The 20738-nt window shown below is 42.5% G+C and overlaps 1 protein-coding gene across 4 annotated transcripts; it reads left to right on the forward strand.

The window, feature by feature from the left end:
- Positions 1–820: 820 nt before the first annotated feature.
- Positions 821–20501, forward strand: LOC107190186 (C-terminal-binding protein). Of its 4 annotated transcripts, none has more exons than XM_015578941.1 (8): positions 821–1194; positions 17401–17844; positions 17967–18254; positions 18343–18531; positions 18632–18721; positions 18825–18981; positions 19499–19676; positions 20038–20501. In XM_015578941.1, the coding sequence occupies exons 2-8, from the start codon at positions 17647–17649 to the stop codon at positions 20369–20371; spliced, it is 1434 nt and encodes a 477-aa protein (XP_015434427.1). In that variant the 5' UTR covers positions 821–1194; positions 17401–17646; the 3' UTR covers positions 20372–20501. The 4 variants fall into 4 exon arrangements, with proteins under 4 accessions (XP_015434427.1, XP_015434430.1, XP_015434428.1 ...); XM_015578944.1 differs by having other exon boundaries at positions 18825–18966; XM_015578942.1 differs by lacking the exon at positions 821–1194 and adding an exon at positions 16904–17072.
- Positions 20502–20738: the final 237 nt, after the last annotated feature.

Below are 20738 nucleotides of genomic sequence, written 5' to 3' on the forward strand. Positions count from 1 at the left end.
TTATTAAGATATTTGATTTCAAAGTAGTGATTTTATTTCAGATAGGCGTCGCATCTTATTCTCCTGCCAATGATATTTGACGCTTTTGATTGGTCACTGAAATGGATTAATTTTCAGCTTCGACCAATCGCAAAATTTGAACGTGTAACTGAAGTGTAACGTAGCTGAATAGAAAACGTTAATAACGTACGCGTGGTCGAATGTTTTGGAAATGTATGTGCATGTGCATGTGCATGTTCCCTTGTAAACATCAACAAACTTTCATGAAAGTTATATTATTATCAGTCTTTTCTCTATAATGCCCAATTTTCTGTAAACAATAGAAAATGCTCATGTATCACACGTGCAAAGTCGTTTTAATAAAAAAAAACAAAATGAAGGAATTTCAATTCAATAATCTGCTGGCGGTTAAATGTAATTTCTACACTTGTTGATTTTAAATAGTAATTAAATATAAGATTTGAATATATTCTGACGGACACAAAACTATGTAAATATATTTCTAAACTTTAAACGCTCTGACCCTACAGACAGTTAGGGTGGAAGGAACAATTTAATCTCACAAAACTGTTTAATACATTTAAACATTGTACAAGCAATATTTCAAATTTATTTCAAAATGATGACATGAGAAATGTCGGGAATTAAGGGAGTTCAAACATAGTATTATTCGAAAATCTAAGAAAAATTTGACCGCTATTTAACCGTTCGGCAGTACCGAATCGGAAGGAATCGGTTAACTTCGGGCTTGTTCGGCCGGTGACGGAGAGTATCGGTGGCGCGCGCGAGTCACTCGTATGGCCGGGGGCCGCCATTTTCCTCCAGTGAGGGAGAGAGTCGCGAGCGTAGTTCCGCGCATTGTCGACCAATTTTTTCGTCGAATCGAGGGATTTTCGCGAACAACTGGGGCGTCGGGCGGGCGCGCGTCACCCCAGTGCCCGTATCCGAGCGAGTATCGTTCCACGGGAGGCTTGAGGTCACCCGTGGACGCCGGAAGAACCCGTACGTGTGAATCGGAATCGCAGTCGAGGCGCCGCGCGTATAGTCCCGATAAAGATACACCGTAAGAACGCCGTGTGAGAGAGAGAGAGTGAATACAGTTTGGTGTACGCAGTGTAGCCGGTGAAAAATACTCGAGTACCACCCGGGAGTACTGGTGGGCCCGAGGAATACAGGGAGAATCGCCTCCGACAGGTTAGTGAGCGGCCCCGTCGCCACGGCTCCAGTTTTTCTCGCGTAGGATTGTCGCGCCGCCGAGAACTCAGTGTACGCCGTGTGCGTCGCTCGCGCGGCCCCTGCTGTGTGCACGGTGCATGCGTGCACACACGCACCGGAGAAAATTCCGCGGGTTCGTGCCTGTGTGTATTTGTATATATATTGATATGTATATATACGCTCCTACTCTATGTCGTGTGCGCTTATATACCAGCGTGTACCGTGCATACGTTAGTTCTTCATTTCAACCACAGAGTATTCGTACAGAGACTGAAACTTCTGCCGGAACCTTTGAAGTTGAAGGCTCCAGATTCGGGACCTTGGGGGTACTACTTATGGCCAGCGTTGCCGATTCTTTGCAGAAATACATCTCCATCACTTTCTATCGGTCGGTGGAGAAAAAAAGACGGGAATACCGAGTACGCGATGAATTGAAAACGTTTGAAAGAATGGAAAGCGCGGCAATATTCAACGTGCATTAACGTAATTGGACTGTAGATTATATGGATTTATAACTATACGATTCTGTGAACCAGAGTGCAATTGAAATTTTCATCGAGGTGAATCAGTTTTTGATTATACTTTTAATTCAGTAAGGTTCTATAGAAAAGAGATATACTTTTTTTCGTATCCTCGCTCCAATCGTGACATAAAGTGATTCGTTTCTAGCAGTTTGTTACTACGTGAACGTAGTTGAAGATTGAGGTTCAAATAAGCAAAGTACACATGATCACATAAATTTCATTTTATATGAAAAATTATTTTCGTTACAATATACCAAATGTTATTATTTTCATATTTACATTAATATAGAGCTGCATATCATAGATGATATTGATTGCTATGTGACAATTAAGATTTGTAAGTCAAAATCAGAACACAAACCATTCTTTTATTTCACGTTGACTACATCATATTTCAATTTTATTACAATTCTCAGTAACAAAAGCAAAAAGACATTGTTGTTTTAAATTTTGCTCGGATTTAAGCTATTCGGGATATAGGTTCAACGTTACATGATAGAAACTGGAGTTGATTAGTGTAGCCTCCTACAGGCTCACGTGTTACTTTATTTTTGAATTTCGTACTTCATGTGACTATTGATATTGTGATATTCTCTGAAGACACGTTCACGATGGTATTACTTAGATGCGCATGCGCATGGGAAATTGGTTTCGGAAAAAAGGGCTACTTTCGCATCTGTATGATTACTGTGTGGTACGTTGCATACATAAGCTTCTCGTTTAACCGTTTCACGTCTCTGTGTGCAAGTGTATGACACTTGATGCGCAAGTATGCTAACTAGTGCGATATGGCGGGAGATGCCGCACCAGCACGGAACCACGCGCCTTTCTTTTTATTCGGACCCTTCGCCTCACTCGCCACTGGTCCGTTTATCGTATCCTCTCCCGCACCCCTAACACTACTTTCCAAGTCGCCGAAAAACTTATCGTCGAATTTCGATGTATATGTTACAGAACCCGATTTACATCGGCTGTTCGAATACTGATCTCCCTTCCAGTGAACTGTGAAATAATATCACGACGTTGACCTTCAGCAACATCTTCAATCTTTTCCATGAAAATGGTCTCTCATGCACGCACTCTTCGCATTTCTCACGACCTGCTTGCCTGTGTGGATCAAAGCGTGTAAAAAAAAGTACTCCGCATAATTTACAAGCTCGTTATAATATATTTACGTTCAAGTAGAATTACAATGAATAATTGGGGGAATTACAGTCACGGTCGTAAAAAAATACTAACAAACATAATTTGACAGAAAAGAAATAGATTTTGAGACACTAATAAGAGCACATGTAAAAATAACATAGTTTATATTTCTTTAATAATAATAAGAGTGAGTATAAAGAGTTGTTTTAATAAGCAGGGGTCTAAATACAACTATACATCGCTGTGTTATTATATCAGAAAAGATTTAAATTTCTTTTTCTAGCTATAAACAAATATCTGTCACAGACAATTAGTGAGCTTCTCAAAGGCAACCAATTGATCTGAAAGGTTATTTATAGTATGGCATAAAGTTATGTACGTACATAACGTATAAATTGTAAACTTCTTTTTACCGCGCACTGATTATCCCTCGAATGCTAAGATTGTTATGAGAAATTGGTAGATGGCAGCACTCGGCACTGAGCTTTGATATTTTATTATTTACACGAGAAGAAATCAGTTTGTTGAGTTTCCAATCATCCTCCGGTATGCGTACACTCGCGCGCATTTCGACGTTGCGATTTAGCTCGCGTGATTTCCTTTTACGTTTTGATAAATCAAACATAACTGGAAATATTTGATTTACCGCCGGGCGAGGGGGGGCGGAATAGCGAAGTGTGCTTGGTACAGTATGAGCCTCGATGTAAATCATATATTATTTCGGTAGGTGTACGTGTCGTGCGACTGACCGCCATTTGGATAGACGCTTCTAGAATATCGGTCATTTCTATCTGGCCTCTCATCTGTCGACAGACTAACTTCTTCGATATCGGTTTTCGCGATATATGTACACCAATTAACGCACGAGATGCCTTCACACGGCGGTCCCGTCACGATCATAGGGAAATCCTTTTACAGCAACCACACGTGCAATTCAAAGGTGCGTTTACTTGTCCCGTAGTAAATTATTACGTGGGTATTAGTCTTAAAAGGTGGGGAACGTGAGCTTCACGAAAACGACTATTCGTGTTTGCGAGGCTATGGGGCCCAGTGGTTCTCAACTTCTATAATCGACCACCAATTATCCCACCGTGCGAATCTCTAGTATATCTTTATATTCAATTTCTTTCCACTTTATGCTTATTTCTGTTATTACCTAAGATATAATTAGACAGTTGATTTTATACTTGTATTAGACATGCAAAGATTCAAAGCACAACAAAACGAATAGTTTTTTTTTTTTTACTTTACATTCGATAGAATCACCAACAGAGGAAACTTTGTCGATATAACATAAAAATTTGAGTTTATGTAAACATCCGTAGGTTAAGTATAATAGGAAGTATTAATTCCAAGTGATCGCCGATGATACAGCCGTTTGCGCAACCGAACCGGCATAAATCATCGGAATGGTGTGTACAGTAATTATCGATTTGCCAGTGATAATTAAAAATTATAACAAGAGTATTTTTACATAACTTTGACATTAGCGATACCTGAATGGCCGCGTATACATATAGGTCTCGGTTTCCACGAGTTCGATATTCTTTTGCCGGGCTCGGTTAACAAGCTTCCGTTGGAGACGATAAAGCATGCTAACGACCCACTAATCTGAACTACAACAGGGTTCAAACGACTGTGAAATATTAGTGACCAAAACACATATCCGCTAGTGATGGCTTCGAATGGCCAAGTTCCTAGGGACTTTATCATAGTGGCTCATATGGTGTCACGCGTGAAATTTTCGAATCGAACGCAGGCTCGATGGTTAGGCGAGATAAGGCTCTAAAGGACATCGGCGCCGAGCGGAATGTGTCGGATTGCGTAACTTTCGCCGAATTTAAGGCGAATATGGAACGAGCGTCGTCGCCTTTCGCGCACACGTTTCCTTTATTTCGTTCCGGCAGCGGTGTACGCGCGACCACATGCACACGTCACTTACTTATTCATCGTTGATTGTGTCGGTATTTAAACGAGCTCCCGTTCTGGCCTTACATAATTTGCTGAACGCGGAGAGTAGCGGTGTATATACGCGCTCGGTTGCTTATTCAGCGATGTTGTGACCTGTATTCACGTTCGCGACACTACTTCTCTGTTTCTTTTTAACTAGAAATCCACTCACCAGCCGGCCGGCCGACCTGTGCCTGCTGCTGCTGCCTGCCGGGTGGACACCCGGTGTTGTATGCGCCGGAACGTCCTGTATATTTACGTTTTCCTCGTTGGCGCCGCGTAAATCCATCTCCCGCGGCCCGTATACGTATACCTACCCGGAGAAAGGAAGCGAGCAGACGTGTGTGCTCTATCCTTCGAGAAAGTTAAATCGTTCGGTTTGACGAAGGAGGTCGTCTCACGCTACTGTCACTGACCAGTGGAGTTTTTTTTTCCTCGCATTTCTTTTTTGGCCCCCTCTGTTTGGGAGAATATCTCTTCGTTCGCCGACCTAGCCCCCCTCTCTCCATAGGCTGATTGATCATGTCTCGGAACGCAAACGTCACGGTGGCGTTTTCAAGGGGACCGTATGATGCGCGTTCTGTTGCATCGGTTTCGATGAAACTTTGTAGGAAGTATGGAATAAATTGTAAATCATGTTAGATATCCGTGGGTGCACACTCGATAGATTCATGAGATAGGGTAATAGGTGAGATTGTTTAACACTTTGAGTTAAAACTCACTCTCTCTTTCTGTCCATTATTGTTCGACGGAATTTTATCAGAAATTTTGTTAGCGGTGGTTAGTTACGTTGACGCACTGTCATCTCTAGTCTAGTTAACCGTTGAGTCGTGTGTAACGCCGTAATCAGGTCAAGTAATCTTGAGTCGCGATAGGCAACGTATTAACTAGAATTTTCGTGTGCCGAGAAGATTCCGGGCCGTGTTATCAGTGATTCATGGTCTATGCGGAACGACGAGGTCGCCCGGAGGGATCTGTTATTGTTTGTCGAGTATTCGTTTCGCACGTAAAAGATACGACGCGGTGCCCGATGATTGTTTATCGTCGTTAAAGCACATCCTGTGTCGCCGCCTAAACTCGGTGGCCGACCGTCGTTTCAAAAAATGTAGCAGCGATGGCGGCCACGGGCGGCTTCATCGCGAAAGTATGTACCCAGCCGTGTATACCTATTAATCACAGCAAACTCGACGATCGAGATAAGAGCGCTCGCGCGCGCGTGCACAGCTTGGAGCGTTCGCAGAACACGCTTGATTATATTTTCCCTTTACCGGACGTAAATGCGCCGAGCGAAATTGATTCGTTATACAACTTGCATAAGTGTTCTGGGATGTGATATAGATGTGCTCGGTATCTGCTTATTTAGAAATGTTATCGTCGCGAACTGATAACGGAACGATAATGTGAAAGATTCGCGGTTATCTTCTGTACAATCTTACATTTCGTTAATATTCATAGGGATTTACATAGATCGTGAGAATCTTAATTGTTAATCGATATCAATTCGAGCGAATAATTCACAAATCTTCATGTCTGAATCTATTTTTGTAGCGTGGTTAATGAGAAATCCACTCGTGCAAAAACAAGTCGGAACAGAACAAATTGAAGATGAGGGTTGCGCTGGAATGGAATCTGAACATCTGCAAAGTTTTCGTACGCTTTGTCCATCGCCGTCGCTTCTCTCGACTTCCGTCATTTTTTTGTCGCGTATAATTAATGCGTGAAATCGTCACGTGGAGGAACAAAGATGGCGAAAGTTCGCCGGATAAAATGAGAATCAGGCGGCAAAGGGGGGGGGGGAAGTGTCCCTGTCTCCTCGTACGAGAGGCTCGGGTGGAACCAAACCGCGGCGGTTATTATCGATCTCTCGGCATCGTTACACTTCGTCCGGGATCCGTACAAGTGCGGTAAAAGGCACGAGAGAGCGGTTACGTCGATTGTTCACGGGCTATACAGAGAAGCGGCGTTATTACAGGATGTATCTAAAATGAGTACTCAAACTTTTTGGGGGACGGCGGTTCATTCCCCTTGAAAATTGAATTATATTTCGTAATTAGTAGCAAAGAATTGGCTGCCATTTATCCGAAAAAAACTTCTTATATATCGTTTAAATTCTTTTATTAACAGCTGAGCATCGTTAGTTCTTCTTTTATAATAAAGAACAATTTCACGCCGAATAAGAAGCATCACCCAGAGATGATGTGCCATTTCGACTGTATTTGTAGGAATTGTGTTGAGAAGCTCAATTACACGAGTCGCACATCCTCCCCGCTTTCGAATTCTTTGTAACTTCGTTTCTAAGAACATGTTTCTGCAATCGTTGTCTCGTCCCAGTGTCCACAATCGCCCTGTGATTTTATACTTGCTTTTCCGCAACGAAATGGAAAATACCCTAGAGAGTAGGCGAGGTTGGTTTCCCTTAGAGAAGGAAGTCATTTCTAACCGTTTATGAGGAATACTCGTTTAAGCTCTTGCGAACTTGCCAGGTCTGTAAACCCCTCTGTCGCAAACAAAAGGCAGCTATAACTCATAGAGAAGCGTTGCTATACTTCTACCCGTGGTATATTCCTTCATCCTGAAGGTGAGGGTTGTTACGGATCGAGGAGTTGTCCCAAATGAGGAATGCGGCTGTTTATAGAGTCACTGGAACTGGGAATTACCTTCTAAGCACGGGGAAGAAAAGACAAATGTGTCCACCACTTTTGAGTGTTTTATTTGGTAACATCACTTTCTCTGATTCTGTTATGGCGAAAAAGTTCGAAATATGTCGACCAGGTTTTTATCGCCTGTTACAGAAACACTGTGTACGTTAAATCTTATTGTAGATGGGTGCTCGACAAGGAGGGACAAAGAAAGAGAGGGAGTATAGGAGGGAGAAAGAGCGAACGAACGGTCTGGACGTTGTAACAGGTGCCCCACTCGTTCCCTCATTCCCCCTCTTTTTCTCTCTCCGCTTCGGCACCTCTCTTCCCTCGCTGTTCTCTTCAGGTTCGTCCTGTGTGTATATCTTATAACATTTCCTATCCTCTTTCACTTCGTGGCTACTTAGCCTCTTTTATCTAAGGCGAGCAAACTGACCTAACTCAACTATTGCGTACGCTACAACCTACTGGTATGTCTATTTCCGGGGGTGGGGATCTAAAGTGCCCTTTCCTTTTTACGGTTTCGTTGTAAATTCTCAACAAACTCACCATTAGAGTCGGACACACGGTAGTAGGGCTTAGTTTTTGACAGAAATATCGACTAACATAATTTAAGGAAGTGGTTAGGATTGTATGTTTTTGAAGGTTGATGAACATTATTGAACAACGGTGTACACCTAAAGACTCGTTTGGATCGTGTACTGTCAAAAACGGTAGAAAAAAAGAAACGTGCAAGATAATTAGTATTAAGTATAAAAGGTACAGAGAGACTCTTTATTGAAAATTAGTAGTTTGTAATGTAAAGGTTACACGTAAAGTGGGATATAAATTCAAGGTTAAATGTAATTGAGTTTTTTTTCTGTGTTAATGCTCCAATATCGATTTTCAAAGAAATTTTTATGATAGTTTTCACGTAGTCAGTCTATGGAACGACCGAACTGTTACTGGTTTCTTTTCGAGAATAGAGAAAAGCGTAATTACCGGTATGCTATTCAGGCTACAAGCTTGATCGATTCCTACAATACCCCACACAATGGAATGAAAATATAGATATCGCTATTCGTCTTTGCCAGTCTTGCGGAAAACGGACATGGATGGCTATAATAACAGATAAATGCGCGTGTATTACGTAAATAACTTGAAACAATGCGTCTGAAGCACGCAAAAGGTATACCGCCATTTATTACACTTAGTAACTCAGCCACCTGTGATCACGCATACTTAACACTAACCCCATTATGATGGAACTGCATTCATTCTTCCCTACATCCCCTGTTTAATAACTTTCTACGAACAATACTAATACACGAATCACTTCACACATCGAAGTTCATGCTGTCCAAATATCAATACGGAAACTTTATCTTGGAGTAGTTGGCAAGAATAGTTGGACGAATTCATGTCTCAGATCTCGATAAAACATTTCTCAATCGAATAAGACACTGCACTTATACACTTAATCTAATTAACTTTCTCTCCTGTGGGTCTTTTGAGAAGGAAAAAAGAAATAGACAAATTTTGAAGTACAGCGACACTGTCTAACCGAGACAAGTCGAAGCACATAATCTCCCAGTGCAAACGGTCGCAAGATCGAGAGTTCCGTCTATTAAAAAGTTCTCTTTTATTGCTACATGAATTTCCTTTCCGATTTTTCTGACTTCGAACCAGATAGCCATATCCTCCGTGACCGTTTAAAACGCCCGTAATGGTTGATATTCGTTACTGCAATCGCGGGGCGCACGAACGAGCTAAAACAGAGTGACGCGACGACTGCAGGGGGAAAATAGAAAAAGCATAGAAAAAGAGAAAGGGAGAGGTCCGTCGTCGTCGTCACCACCGATCGACGCGATTTCGTCCAAACGTTGAAGTACGACCTCCGGGGATAATGGGGGTAGCGCATCGCCATTGTAAACAGACTTGGGAGGCAGTAAGCAGCTCCGGGATTTAGTTCGATGTGTCGTCGGAGGATGAGGACAGCGGGAGGTGGTTGAGCGCGAGAGACGGGCAGGAGGGATCTGACGGTTGGGATGAGGAGAGAGAGAGTCGGTATAGTAGGGCGACCGTGAGGGGCCTGGCAGAACGGCGGGGGGGTGTCGTGGAAGAGAGGGGCAGACTGTCGAGGGTGGGAAGTTGCCGAGACATCGATCGAGCCGACCATTGCTTGCCACACTCCACTACTAGGAGTCAAGATGCCATATCCACTACGAGGAACTAAACTCCATGAAACTACTCTCTGCCGCTCTCTACGCACTTGTCCTAACCTGCCGCGCTGCTGCTGCTGCTGTAACTCTGTATAGGTGGTGCCCGCGCGCGCATAGGTCGAGCAACCGACGCGACGAGGCGAACGTATGTGTATATACGACCGTTGGGGAGGGAGACCAGCAGAGAACCAGAGGGAAGAAGAGAGATAAAGAGGCCAGAGGAAAAAGACCGAGAGAAACGGCAAGAAGCGAATTTTTTTTTGTCCTCTACGTACGTATTACGTGGCGAGCAAGCACGCGCGTAGGTGTGCATGGGGTACGCGTAGAAACAAGTGTAGAGGGGGGGTTCACTAGCGCGCTGTTTCCACGGGAATCACACGCGAGCGTGGAGAAGAGAGAATATCGTTTGTATACACTTGCGGGGTCCCAGGTCCCATGAGGTCGCCTATATACATGCGGTGGTGTTACATACTCTTAGGTCGTTCCTCGTGGAACGTTTCCTGGCGAAGCCGCGCGGAGAGCGTGAAGTAAGTTATAAATTGGTCCTCTAATACGCGTCGGACGTACTTGGTCCCGTTGTAACCGCCGTGGCTAATGGGTTATAGCTCGTTAGGCGTTACTAATGGATTATCGTGCCTTTTACAATTTATTGACCCGGCTTGCTCCGACTGATATAAAACGTCTCTCCGTAATCGGTGTGTTGCGCCTGTATCTTTGAAAGTTGTGCCTTGGAGATAAGTTCCGGATAAACGGTACCGGACGATCGTTCTCCTTTTTTTTTAACTGGCAATGTACTGGTTCAAATAATTTGTTTAGATTTTTAAATTGTATGTTAAATAACTCGAAAGAGTTTCGACGAAAGTTTGTTCTATACTTTGGGATGTCCATTCCAGAACCGAAATTCCTTCGTGTGTTAACCTTACAATTTTTTACCTCGAGTCAAAACCGATTCCAAAATCATCGTCGTATGGAAATGTATTTGTCATATTTTTGAATGCACGTGGAGTTAGAATATGCGTTTCTAAAATATTCACATAATTTTTCTTGTTTCGAATTTCTTCTGACTGATGCAACCGACAAACATCTAGCTTCTATAAAAGAAAACATATTCGGCCGGATACTGTGCATCGTGGTCTCGGGTAGCCGTTCACAGGATATATCCCGCATGGGAAAATTATATTGGTTACGTTCATGGTGGAATTAAATTAATGGTTGTTACGTTTCTTCCTAACTGGTACTAGTGCGACGTGTGGTTCACGATTCCGATCAGCTTATTCAGGAAACTTGTCTTTATTTACGATCGACTGATATGTCTTCTGGTTATTTTTTCGTCCCCCTTAAGGTATTTTCATTGAACTGTGCAGTGTGTATCGAAACTTTTTTTTATAAACGGCACTCCTCGTCCCTTTAGGCGTGATTTATTCTATGAAGCACGCCCAGAATGGATGCGGAAACAATAAGAAAAGTTAGTCGGTGGTTTATGTGGAAAATTCTGATTCAGAGCGGAAGAGGATATAGGGAACTGTAAAGGGGGAGGGGTTGGCAAAGTCGGCGGAGTGTATGTAACTTTGAAACTTAACAAGGGTATATTCATCGTGTTCTCTACCATGAATGGGTGGGGATACGAGCTGCTGGCACATGTCTTGAACGTACTAGCATTGTTCTTTTTGTGTATGGTGCTCGATGGAGCCGTTCTTGACCTAACGGTGAAGTCATGCGAATGGACAATCATCTCGCCGTGGTCTATGGTACAGATAGCGAAGTCGTAAATTAAGTGAGGTATGAAGAAGGGCACGCGCGTACAGATAGAATTCCAACAAAAAAGAAGGAAGAACACTCAACAAACAAGTGTGTATACAGTGTATACCTTTCCATTCTTTTCCTGTGTTAACTAGCTCTGACTACCGTGTTGAGTAGCTGAACGGGGGTTTTAAGTTTCACAACACTTGTATGTATCCGAGGACTACCGCCAGTTTACCATCGTGGTTCTCAGTATATGTACTCCTTCGTTCAACGACCTTAACCTCTTCCCAAATGTAAACTTTTCATCGGATCTTTAAACCGTCCTTCGTTTACTTGTTCTTTCTCATTTGAAATAATTGTAAAAATGATGCAAATATTCTTTCATGGAGAATAGTTCGCTGTAGATTGTTTCGCAGTGGTTCTCAATAGAAAGAGTAATCCGCATTCGGAGCAGAGACACAACTGAGTAAAACACGATGATGTGCAACTTCGTCAAAGACTGTACTAATGTGATTTTCCATGAACATCCATAGTGTGGTAATTAAAACTGTTCGAAGTTTAATGTTCTGCAGTGATTAACGGTTACGGAAATTGAAACCAGAGTTGGCGGGAAAGATGAATAGATCTAGTTCCGTTCTGATTGAGGGCAACCGAAATTCTATTCTGTCCAGCACGAGTTGTCGCGATGTTGTGTTGTGCAATACCTTATACGATATATGTGACGTATAGGGTAATGTTTTTGATGTTGACTCGCAAACTTGAATACTTTGTATGAGTGGCGTGATGAGTCACTGTGCGAGCCAATTCGATCAAGTGTCACGGTGCAAAGGGACCGAGGTATTAATGCATGCACCTATATCGATCAGTGCGTAACAGAGAAGGGGATAGCCGGCGGAGTCGTCCACATTGAAAGCGCGCGTTGCATGTGCATCGACATTTGTAAAACCGGGTGTAATCTCAAGGCCGACGCACCAACTGAATCCACGGAGTTCGAGGAATACTTTGCCCGACATCGTATTACTTTCTCCCCCATTTCTTCGTTCTTCGTTCTTCAATTGGTTTTGTTTCCGAAATATGAGAAGTACATTGTCTAAAGGGATTTATGAAGGAAAGAGCATAAGAATGAGGTCGTCGATGTCAGTACACCTTTTTTTGGGGGAATGTAAAATGTTCAATGTTAAAAATTTAGTCCATCGCGATTACATTTGTATGTTACAAGTGCCTCAAAATATTTTGTCTTTTTTATTATATCATTTCGGCCTTCAACAATTGTGGCCGCTTGTCCTTATTGCAGGAAACGTATTTATCATTGAATTGAAATTCGTAAGAGGAGTCAAAAATTAGATTAATCATCGATCGAGAAGTGGCCGCCTAGGGAGTTTTTTCGCTCCGTGGGAGAAGGCTCGTAACTTTTCGAACCACATACGCGAACCCTGAAAGATAAACCTCCTCGTAAGTACTGACTCGACCGGTTTCTTTTTTTGCCCTGGTGTACCATCAAAGGAGGGACAGTACACTCGACCATTGCTGACTGGCATCTGTTACAAAACGATGCTTACAAGCATCTACACAACGTATATACAGAACAGAAAGTTTAACGTTAAACGTTAAACGAACTCGCGCTTTCCTTGGAATTTCCCAAACTTTCGTTCCGGAATTTCGATCGCTGCCTCCTGGAGTAGTGGCTGGAAGACTTGGGAGGGTGGGGAAGAGAGTGGAGGAGACATATCCTCCTTCCTGGAACGTTTTGTCGCACTTTACCGGTTTCATCTAGCCGATTCTGAGTCACTTTTACTTTTTTGCGGTTTCAAACACGTAATTCCCCGTGTTATGTTAAATCGTTTTGATTCCCGAGAAATTTTCGGTGTCGCCGTTGCTGGTACAACGGTGTCCTAGAGGTTAGGTATATAACTCCAACTAGAACTATAAGGACACTGAAATCTTCATGTGTGTAAATTCATCCTTGTATCGTTCGCTTCGAATATTTATCCGAACACGAAGATAAAATTCCAGGTTACATTATATTCGCTACACTCACGGTTCAGGGACAGAGACAATCCCCTATTCTGCGCACACCCGCGTCTGTAATGTACAGTCCGAAATGCAGCCTCCGAACAGTTTAGCCCCTGACCGGAGAGCACGAATCGCGTCGCTCGCAATAACCAAACGAGAGTGATACCTACGGACGGGTCAATGCCGATCGATTTTCAATGCGAAAACTCCGTGGCGAACGGTGCTAATTCCAAGACACATTACTTATTCCTGTAGTACCGGCGGAATCGGTAGGATAGTCAAGACTGTACGAAGCGGCGCGAGTCGAACGGAGAAAGAGAAAGGAAGGGAAAGGGCGAAGAGAGGATGGAGGGCAAGCAGGCAGGCAGGCGTTGGAGAACCGAAGTTTCGCTTTAGGAGCGGAGAACTTAACTGAGTTAACTTTGCTGCCGAACCAAACTTTCCGCCAACTTTAAGTAGTCGCCTCTCCTCTCCCTCTTCTCCTCCTCCTCCCTTCTTGCACCCATGGCCGTTCGTTGGGCTGCCCGCTGGAGAGACGAACGCGGAGGCGGAAGGTGCGGAGCAACAGCCCCTCTCTTACCCCTTTTCCCAACCATTCCATCGTGGCCGAGGATGAGAATGCCCGAACGCCGACACCGATACTCGTCATCATAATTGGACGAGTTTCTTCTCTTTGTTCGTTCGTCCTCCTTTTTTTTTCAACAACTTAAAGCAAACGGTCTCTCCCCTCCCCCTTTGTACAGGCATTTTGTTTTAGTGCACTCTTTAACGGATTATTGTTCCTCGAAAATACTTTAAACTGTGGCTGTGCATAGGCTGATGTCTGTATTGAATAGCTTGTACTTTTGATCTGTATTTTTCTTAAAAAGTAACTTTCCGCCTTTAATATTTGTTATACTGGTGGTGTGCAGTATGTAGATCTATTCTACAGAGGATATTGGAATAAATGGTAATCTCTTTCGCGGTGGATAAGAAACAAAAAGCGATGAAAAAAAATGAGGTATAGTGGGTTACACCTTTACATTTTTTATTGTTCTTGCGATTTATCTAGTAACCATGGAAGTGGGTCGTATAACTCACGATACATCCTCTGTAATATTATCAAAATATTTTAATTCGCAGCCAAATGTCGTAATTTCGAAAAATTCATTTTTTTCATCCACTGTATTAGGTGTGTTTGCAACTGCATTTTATAATGGTATGAAAACAGTGAAAATTTCCATTTAAACATTGTAAAAGAAATTGACATCTGGAATTTTTAGTAGTACATTTCCTCTGTCTATCAGGTAGCAAGAATTTGAGGTGTTCACACTGGAAAAAGTTCCAGAAACGTATTGTTGACGAACCTCATAACTCAATCAACGACGTGATTCTCAAGTTTGAATTCCCCTATCGGTTAATACAAAAGGAAAAAAAAACTTGCGATTATTATCGCAAGCGAAGTCGTTTGAATTTCACGTGTCACTAACAAAAACCCAGTCACCTCTCGGCAAGTTTTGAAACAAACTTTACTTTATCGTGGCTCGATTGTTGGGTGGAAGGGAGCCGACAGGACGAGCTTCCCTCCCACCAACGGTTCTCCGCCAAGTAAAGTTGCTCCCAGGTTAGACAATAATTGGATAACTTCGCCCTCATAGCTCCCCATCCCACCGGCAGCTTCGTCGCCCCACCCCTCGACTCTGTCGCCCTTCCCCTCCCTGCCAGCCATCGTTGGCTGCATCTGTAACTCGAAAAACTCTGTTGCACACCGAGATTAACTTGAAGGGTTGAATTCGACCGCTTAGCCGGAACGTCCGCTTTAAAAGTTCGATGAATTTTTAACTTGCACGAAAATGTTCCTCTGATGGTTCAAGAAACAAGCTACTCCAAGAGGACACAAACCTTTACCAAAAATACTTAAAGGTTTAGTAGACAGACACCTTTACCGAACACGGTACACTTTCAGTTATTTAAACATTTCGTAAACTAATGGCCGTCCACACGGTTGAAGCAAAAAATGCCCATTGGCTTGATGATTTCAAGCCTTATCATCGGACAAAACCTACTGAAAAAGTCAACGTTTCACCTGGGGCGATCTTTTCTTGTTAGGCCTTTGAAATTTTTGAATTTGTTAAATATAGGTTAAATACTGGGATTCTTAAGCTAGAGTCTAACATAGGAAATTTCTACGTCAGAATTCTAATTGGCATGGAACTGTAGTCCCGGTTGCAAGTGTAGTTAACTATGCACAACCGTACGGGTAAATACAGTATTACGAGTCTCTTTCTAAGTGCACTTCCTCGACACATTGCTCTCCCTGCTACTAACCATGTATTACGTATGATATACGCTGCCAGCTGTCGAACAAGGGCTTAATCTCGCCTCCTTGCCTCTCCTCCTTTTGATGATATGAGCTTGCATTTTCGCTGAGTTGGCACAACATGTGCCCAAGTCAAAGTGCTTGGGTTTGCACTCTGCGTTAGTATCGCATCCTTGCTTTCGCTGAGACCAGCACCGATCTCATTTTCTAGCCTTCTCCGCGGTCTCTGTTTCCGATTACTTATGTGTATATTGACCGACAGATCAAACATTCCTCTCCCGCTTGTCTTTCCCGTCACGGTCGTGCGTAAACGAATCTTAATGTGTATCATTTATCCTGTATTAACCCAATCACATGGAATGCTACCACTTCGGTGGGCCAGGCCTGGGCTCTGCCCATTGATGAAATCTCTGACAGTACTCTTAATAAACAGAGACATGCATGACGCACACACGCAGACAGGACATACAAATTTTTTTCAAGTTTTCGAAGGAGATCCCCAAGGTTCCGGGTAATTTAATAGATATATTTTTTAATTGAACTGTGTGTTTGACAGATTCTGCTGTAATTCATCAAAAGCATTTGTTAAAATGCTTCAGTACGTTTTCATTTTTTTGTTTTTGATGATTCAAGGAACTGTCTTCATGGTTACCTTGAGTAAAGAAATATTCGGCATTGTTAAATAAAGAGTATTTTAATGTTGCTCAATTTGTTCATAGAAAAACAAATTGTTGAAGTACTTTCTCGCAAGTTTGATTTATTTTTTATGATCTCTCTGTTAAGTATTGTGTGATGACGGCGTCTGACGAGGGCGCCACGTGTCAGTTTCTCTACTTTCTTATGGAACTTCGCTGGTTCAGCATTTTTCCGTTCCGCCATATAAAAGCACCGGGTACTAAATCGACTCCGATCCAGCATATTTTTCTGTTTTCGTATAGTTGCCTGTGCATTAGACACTTTGGCGTAAGAGATGGCTCGGTAAACGCGTATTTATGAATTTATCGAGCAATCGGTTGGAATATTTATCGCGTGAACGCACTATGATTGGTTTACAATTGATGCCGAAAATGGGCTGAAAATGTCGACCCACTAACCAACGCCAGGCACTCTATTAACAGTTCCGAAAACATTTGCCCCAGCTAGTAATTCCGTTCTCAATGTACGGTGTGATCTGTGCGATTCTTTTTTCCTCTGTTTAGCATCGGGGTGTAGGAAGTTCGTTTGTATTTTTCGTTTGAGAAAACACGGTCATTGTGTTTCTCGGTTTTCTCGCGATTTCCGTACGTTTCTCTCACTGTGCTGAACACAACGCAGTGCGCAGGTTAAGCCGGCGCGTTTTAAGGTAACCTAAAATGTTCGGTTCTGTACACGCTGTTAGGTGTTTCACTTTTCCTGTCGTTTAAATTTTTACTTTAATGAAATGTCGATATATCGCGCGACACGTTGAATCTTTCAATACACGATATTGTATTCGCGTGTGAAGTAATAGTAATAATGCGTCGTATTGTATAGATTTCTCTACCATGAAGAAATTCATGAAGGCGTCGAAATGTATGTTTATTAACCGAAGTCCGTATTTCTTGCGTATTGCTTTCGTTTGTGTTATAAAGTGTTAGCAATATATATTTAAATAACTAATTATAACAAATATTGTTATTTAATGTTTTCAGGAGACGGTGTTCAACAAGTCGTGATGTGTTGGAGGTTCGGCGGTCCTTGTCCAAAAACCGACCAGAAATCAGTGTTAGGAAAGCAATTTGTGTGACAAAGCATAAAAGTGCAAAATTGTACACCCAGACATACGAAGAGGCTTCCTTACCAGTGGACAGTAGGACTTCCTTGGAAGAAAGCAAATATTTTTAGTGACACTGAGAGTACAAGTGAAAACTTTTAAAATTGGGGGGGCTGTTTGACCGATGGACAAACGGAAGATGATGCCCAAACGCCCTCGAATGGAGAACCTGAGGGGTCCTATTGCAAATGGACCCATTCAGACACGACCGTTAGTGGCTTTGTTAGATGGCAGAGACTGCTCTATTGAAATGCCTATCCTCAAAGATGTCGCAACTGTGGCCTTCTGTGATGCACAGTCTACATCTGAAATTCATGAAAAGGTGTGTTAATATGGTATCAAATTGAATTCCATCACACATTACATTATTGGATTTCATTTAGAAGGGATACATTTTATCTGTAATGTCTGATGAAAAAAGATGCTACTTTATTTATTTTATAGGTACTAAATGAAGCTGTAGGAGCATTAATGTGGCACACCATAATTTTGACAAAAGAAGATCTTGAAAAATTTAAAACTTTACGGATCATTGTAAGAATTGGATCTGGGGTAGATAACATAGATGTCAAGGCAGCAGGAGAACTTGGCATTGCTGTGTGCAATGTGCCCGGCTATGGCGTTGAAGAAGTAGCTGACACCACTCTTTGTCTCATTCTAAATTTATATCGACGTACGTACTGGTTGGCAAACATGGTACGCGAAGGAAAAAAATTCACAGGTCCAGAACAGGTGAGAATTTGAAGATATATACTTTTATTAGGCTTCCCCTTATATCATTGTATCTTTAGTTTACAAACTCTTGTGTTTTTTATTTCAGGTCAGGGAAGCTGCAACAGGATGCGCAAGGATACGGGGTGACACACTTGGAATAGTGGGGCTAGGTAGGATTGGCTCTGCCGTCGCATTGCGTGCCAAAGCATTTGGTTTCACTGTCATCTTTTACGATCCCTATCTACCAGATGGAATTGAAAAATCTCTTGGTCTTAATAGGGTCTACACATTACAGGTTTGGCTTCAAATATATTTTCTGTTAATGTGATAATGAAAAATGCTCACTTATAGTGTGTACAGAATTGTGCATAATTGGTTATTGTGATTTCTTGCAGGATTTGCTATTCCAGTCAGACTGTGTATCCTTGCATTGTACCTTGAACGAGCACAACCACCATTTAATTAATGAATTCACTATAAAACAGGTACTACAAAGTCATTATTTTTTGTCATTGTCAGTTGTTATTTTTAAAGTACACTGTATAATGTGATACATTCGAAATTAATCTCTGTTATTATTTGTTGTAGATGAGACCCGGCGCCTTTTTAGTCAATACAGCAAGAGGTGGTCTGGTAGATGATGATGCATTAGCCGCAGCGCTGAAGCAAGGCAGAATTCGTGCAGCAGCACTCGATGTACACGAAAATGAGCCATACAACGTCTTTCAGGGTCAGTCCTCGCAGTGTGAGTTTTATCTGTCCATACCTAATCCCCTCTTGTGTTAACTAATATTTCCCTTCTCCGTCCTGGTCCTTCTATACTGTTGGGTAATATATCAGAAGTACATGCTACAGAGGTCTGCTGTGGCATGGCTTAAACAAAGATTTTATAAACTGATATAAAACAGATAAATTGTATTAATGTTGATTGCATTAATTATTGAATTAAATTTCTCGAAATTTGAGTATTAGCTATTAAAGCATTTAAGAAGTATAAAAGTCTACTGAATAACTCCAATAAACGGTCTGGGTCATATTTCCTTTATGATTTATGATTAATGAGGTATTTTACCCAATATTAATGACTATATTAACGAATAATCACTTATACTATTACATAAATGTTGCATACAGTCGTGCTTGCCTGCGCTATAATTGACTTTGCTTGCTATACATACCACGCGGCCAGATACATAGATCGAAAATCCGTAAGCATCGAAATTGAAATAACCGAAATATCGATCTGTGTGTCTGTACTACAGGTCCATTGAAAGATGCGCCCAATCTGTTGTGCACACCACACGCAGCATTCTACAGCGATGCAAGTTGCACCGAACTTCGTGAGATGGCAGCCAGTGAAATACGAAGAGCTATCATCGGTCGCATACCCGACTGCTTGCGAAACTGTGTGAACAAGGAATACTTCTTTTCCTCAACCGGGTAAGCATCATTCACGTTAAACAGAGGCTATATATACATATACATGCATATATATATATATCTATATATATATATGTATATATTCACATTATTCAGCTTATTAAAAAAGAAAAAAAAAAAGAGCGTTAGGGTATACTTGAGTATCGTTGCCATTTGTTTCTCTTACACCGGGGAAAAAGATATCGTAATTTTTACAGAAACAGATTTTCAAGCAGATGTTAACTCGTATTACATGGAAAGAGAATCGAGTGTGTAAAGTAACGTGGTTAGAAGCGTTCGAACCTTTGGATTTCCTAAGATCGATTGGGCACTTTGTAAAAGGCATTTATCGAAGTGGCCAATTTCTTTTCGCTTTCTCCAGCAGCTACCCTGAGGGGATCAACGGCGGATACTATTCCGGGGGGCTGCCCGTTCAACAGGCGCATTCAACGACTCCTCACGATTCTGCACCCCCACCTCCTGGTGGGCATTCCGTCGTCGGCGGCGGTGGTGGTGGGGGTGGTGGCGGACCGAACTCCTCTGCAGGCGGTGCAGGCGCCGGGGGTCCGACAGGCCCTACGGGTCCAACGGTAGGTGGCGGTGGGGCTGGAGGCCCTGCTTCAGCTCCTCCTACTGCTGGATTAACCGGTATACCACACAGCATAGTGAGCGAGCCTGACCCCCGGCCAAGCCCACCTGCACCGAGCCCTCGTTGACCTTGAACCCCCGACGTCCACTCCAGCACCACCCTCCGATCTAATTTCCCTTAGCCATTCACACACGACCTCCGACGACAAATGGCCGATTGACTAACGTGTGTCGTGCACGATGTGCCCAAAAAAAAAAGAAAAAAAAATATGTCCGCTGCTTCCGAAGGAACTCGAGGGAATATCCATCCTTTGAGAAAGAGTGAAAGAGAGAACGGGGGGTAGGCAGGAAGAGAAAGAGAGAGAGAGAGAGAGAGAAAGAGAGCGCGAGATTGAGAGAGAGAAAGAGAGGGAGAGAGAAAGAGAAAGAAAAGGAGAGCGAGAGAAAACGTGAGATTGAGAGGGAGAGAAAGAGCTAGATTGTCCTGTGGGTTTT

This window comes from Dufourea novaeangliae, unplaced genomic scaffold, assembly GCF_001272555.1.
Source record: "Dufourea novaeangliae isolate 0120121106 unplaced genomic scaffold, ASM127255v1 scaffold168, whole genome shotgun sequence".
In the NCBI taxonomy this organism is placed as follows: domain Eukaryota; kingdom Metazoa; phylum Arthropoda; class Insecta; order Hymenoptera; family Halictidae; genus Dufourea; species Dufourea novaeangliae.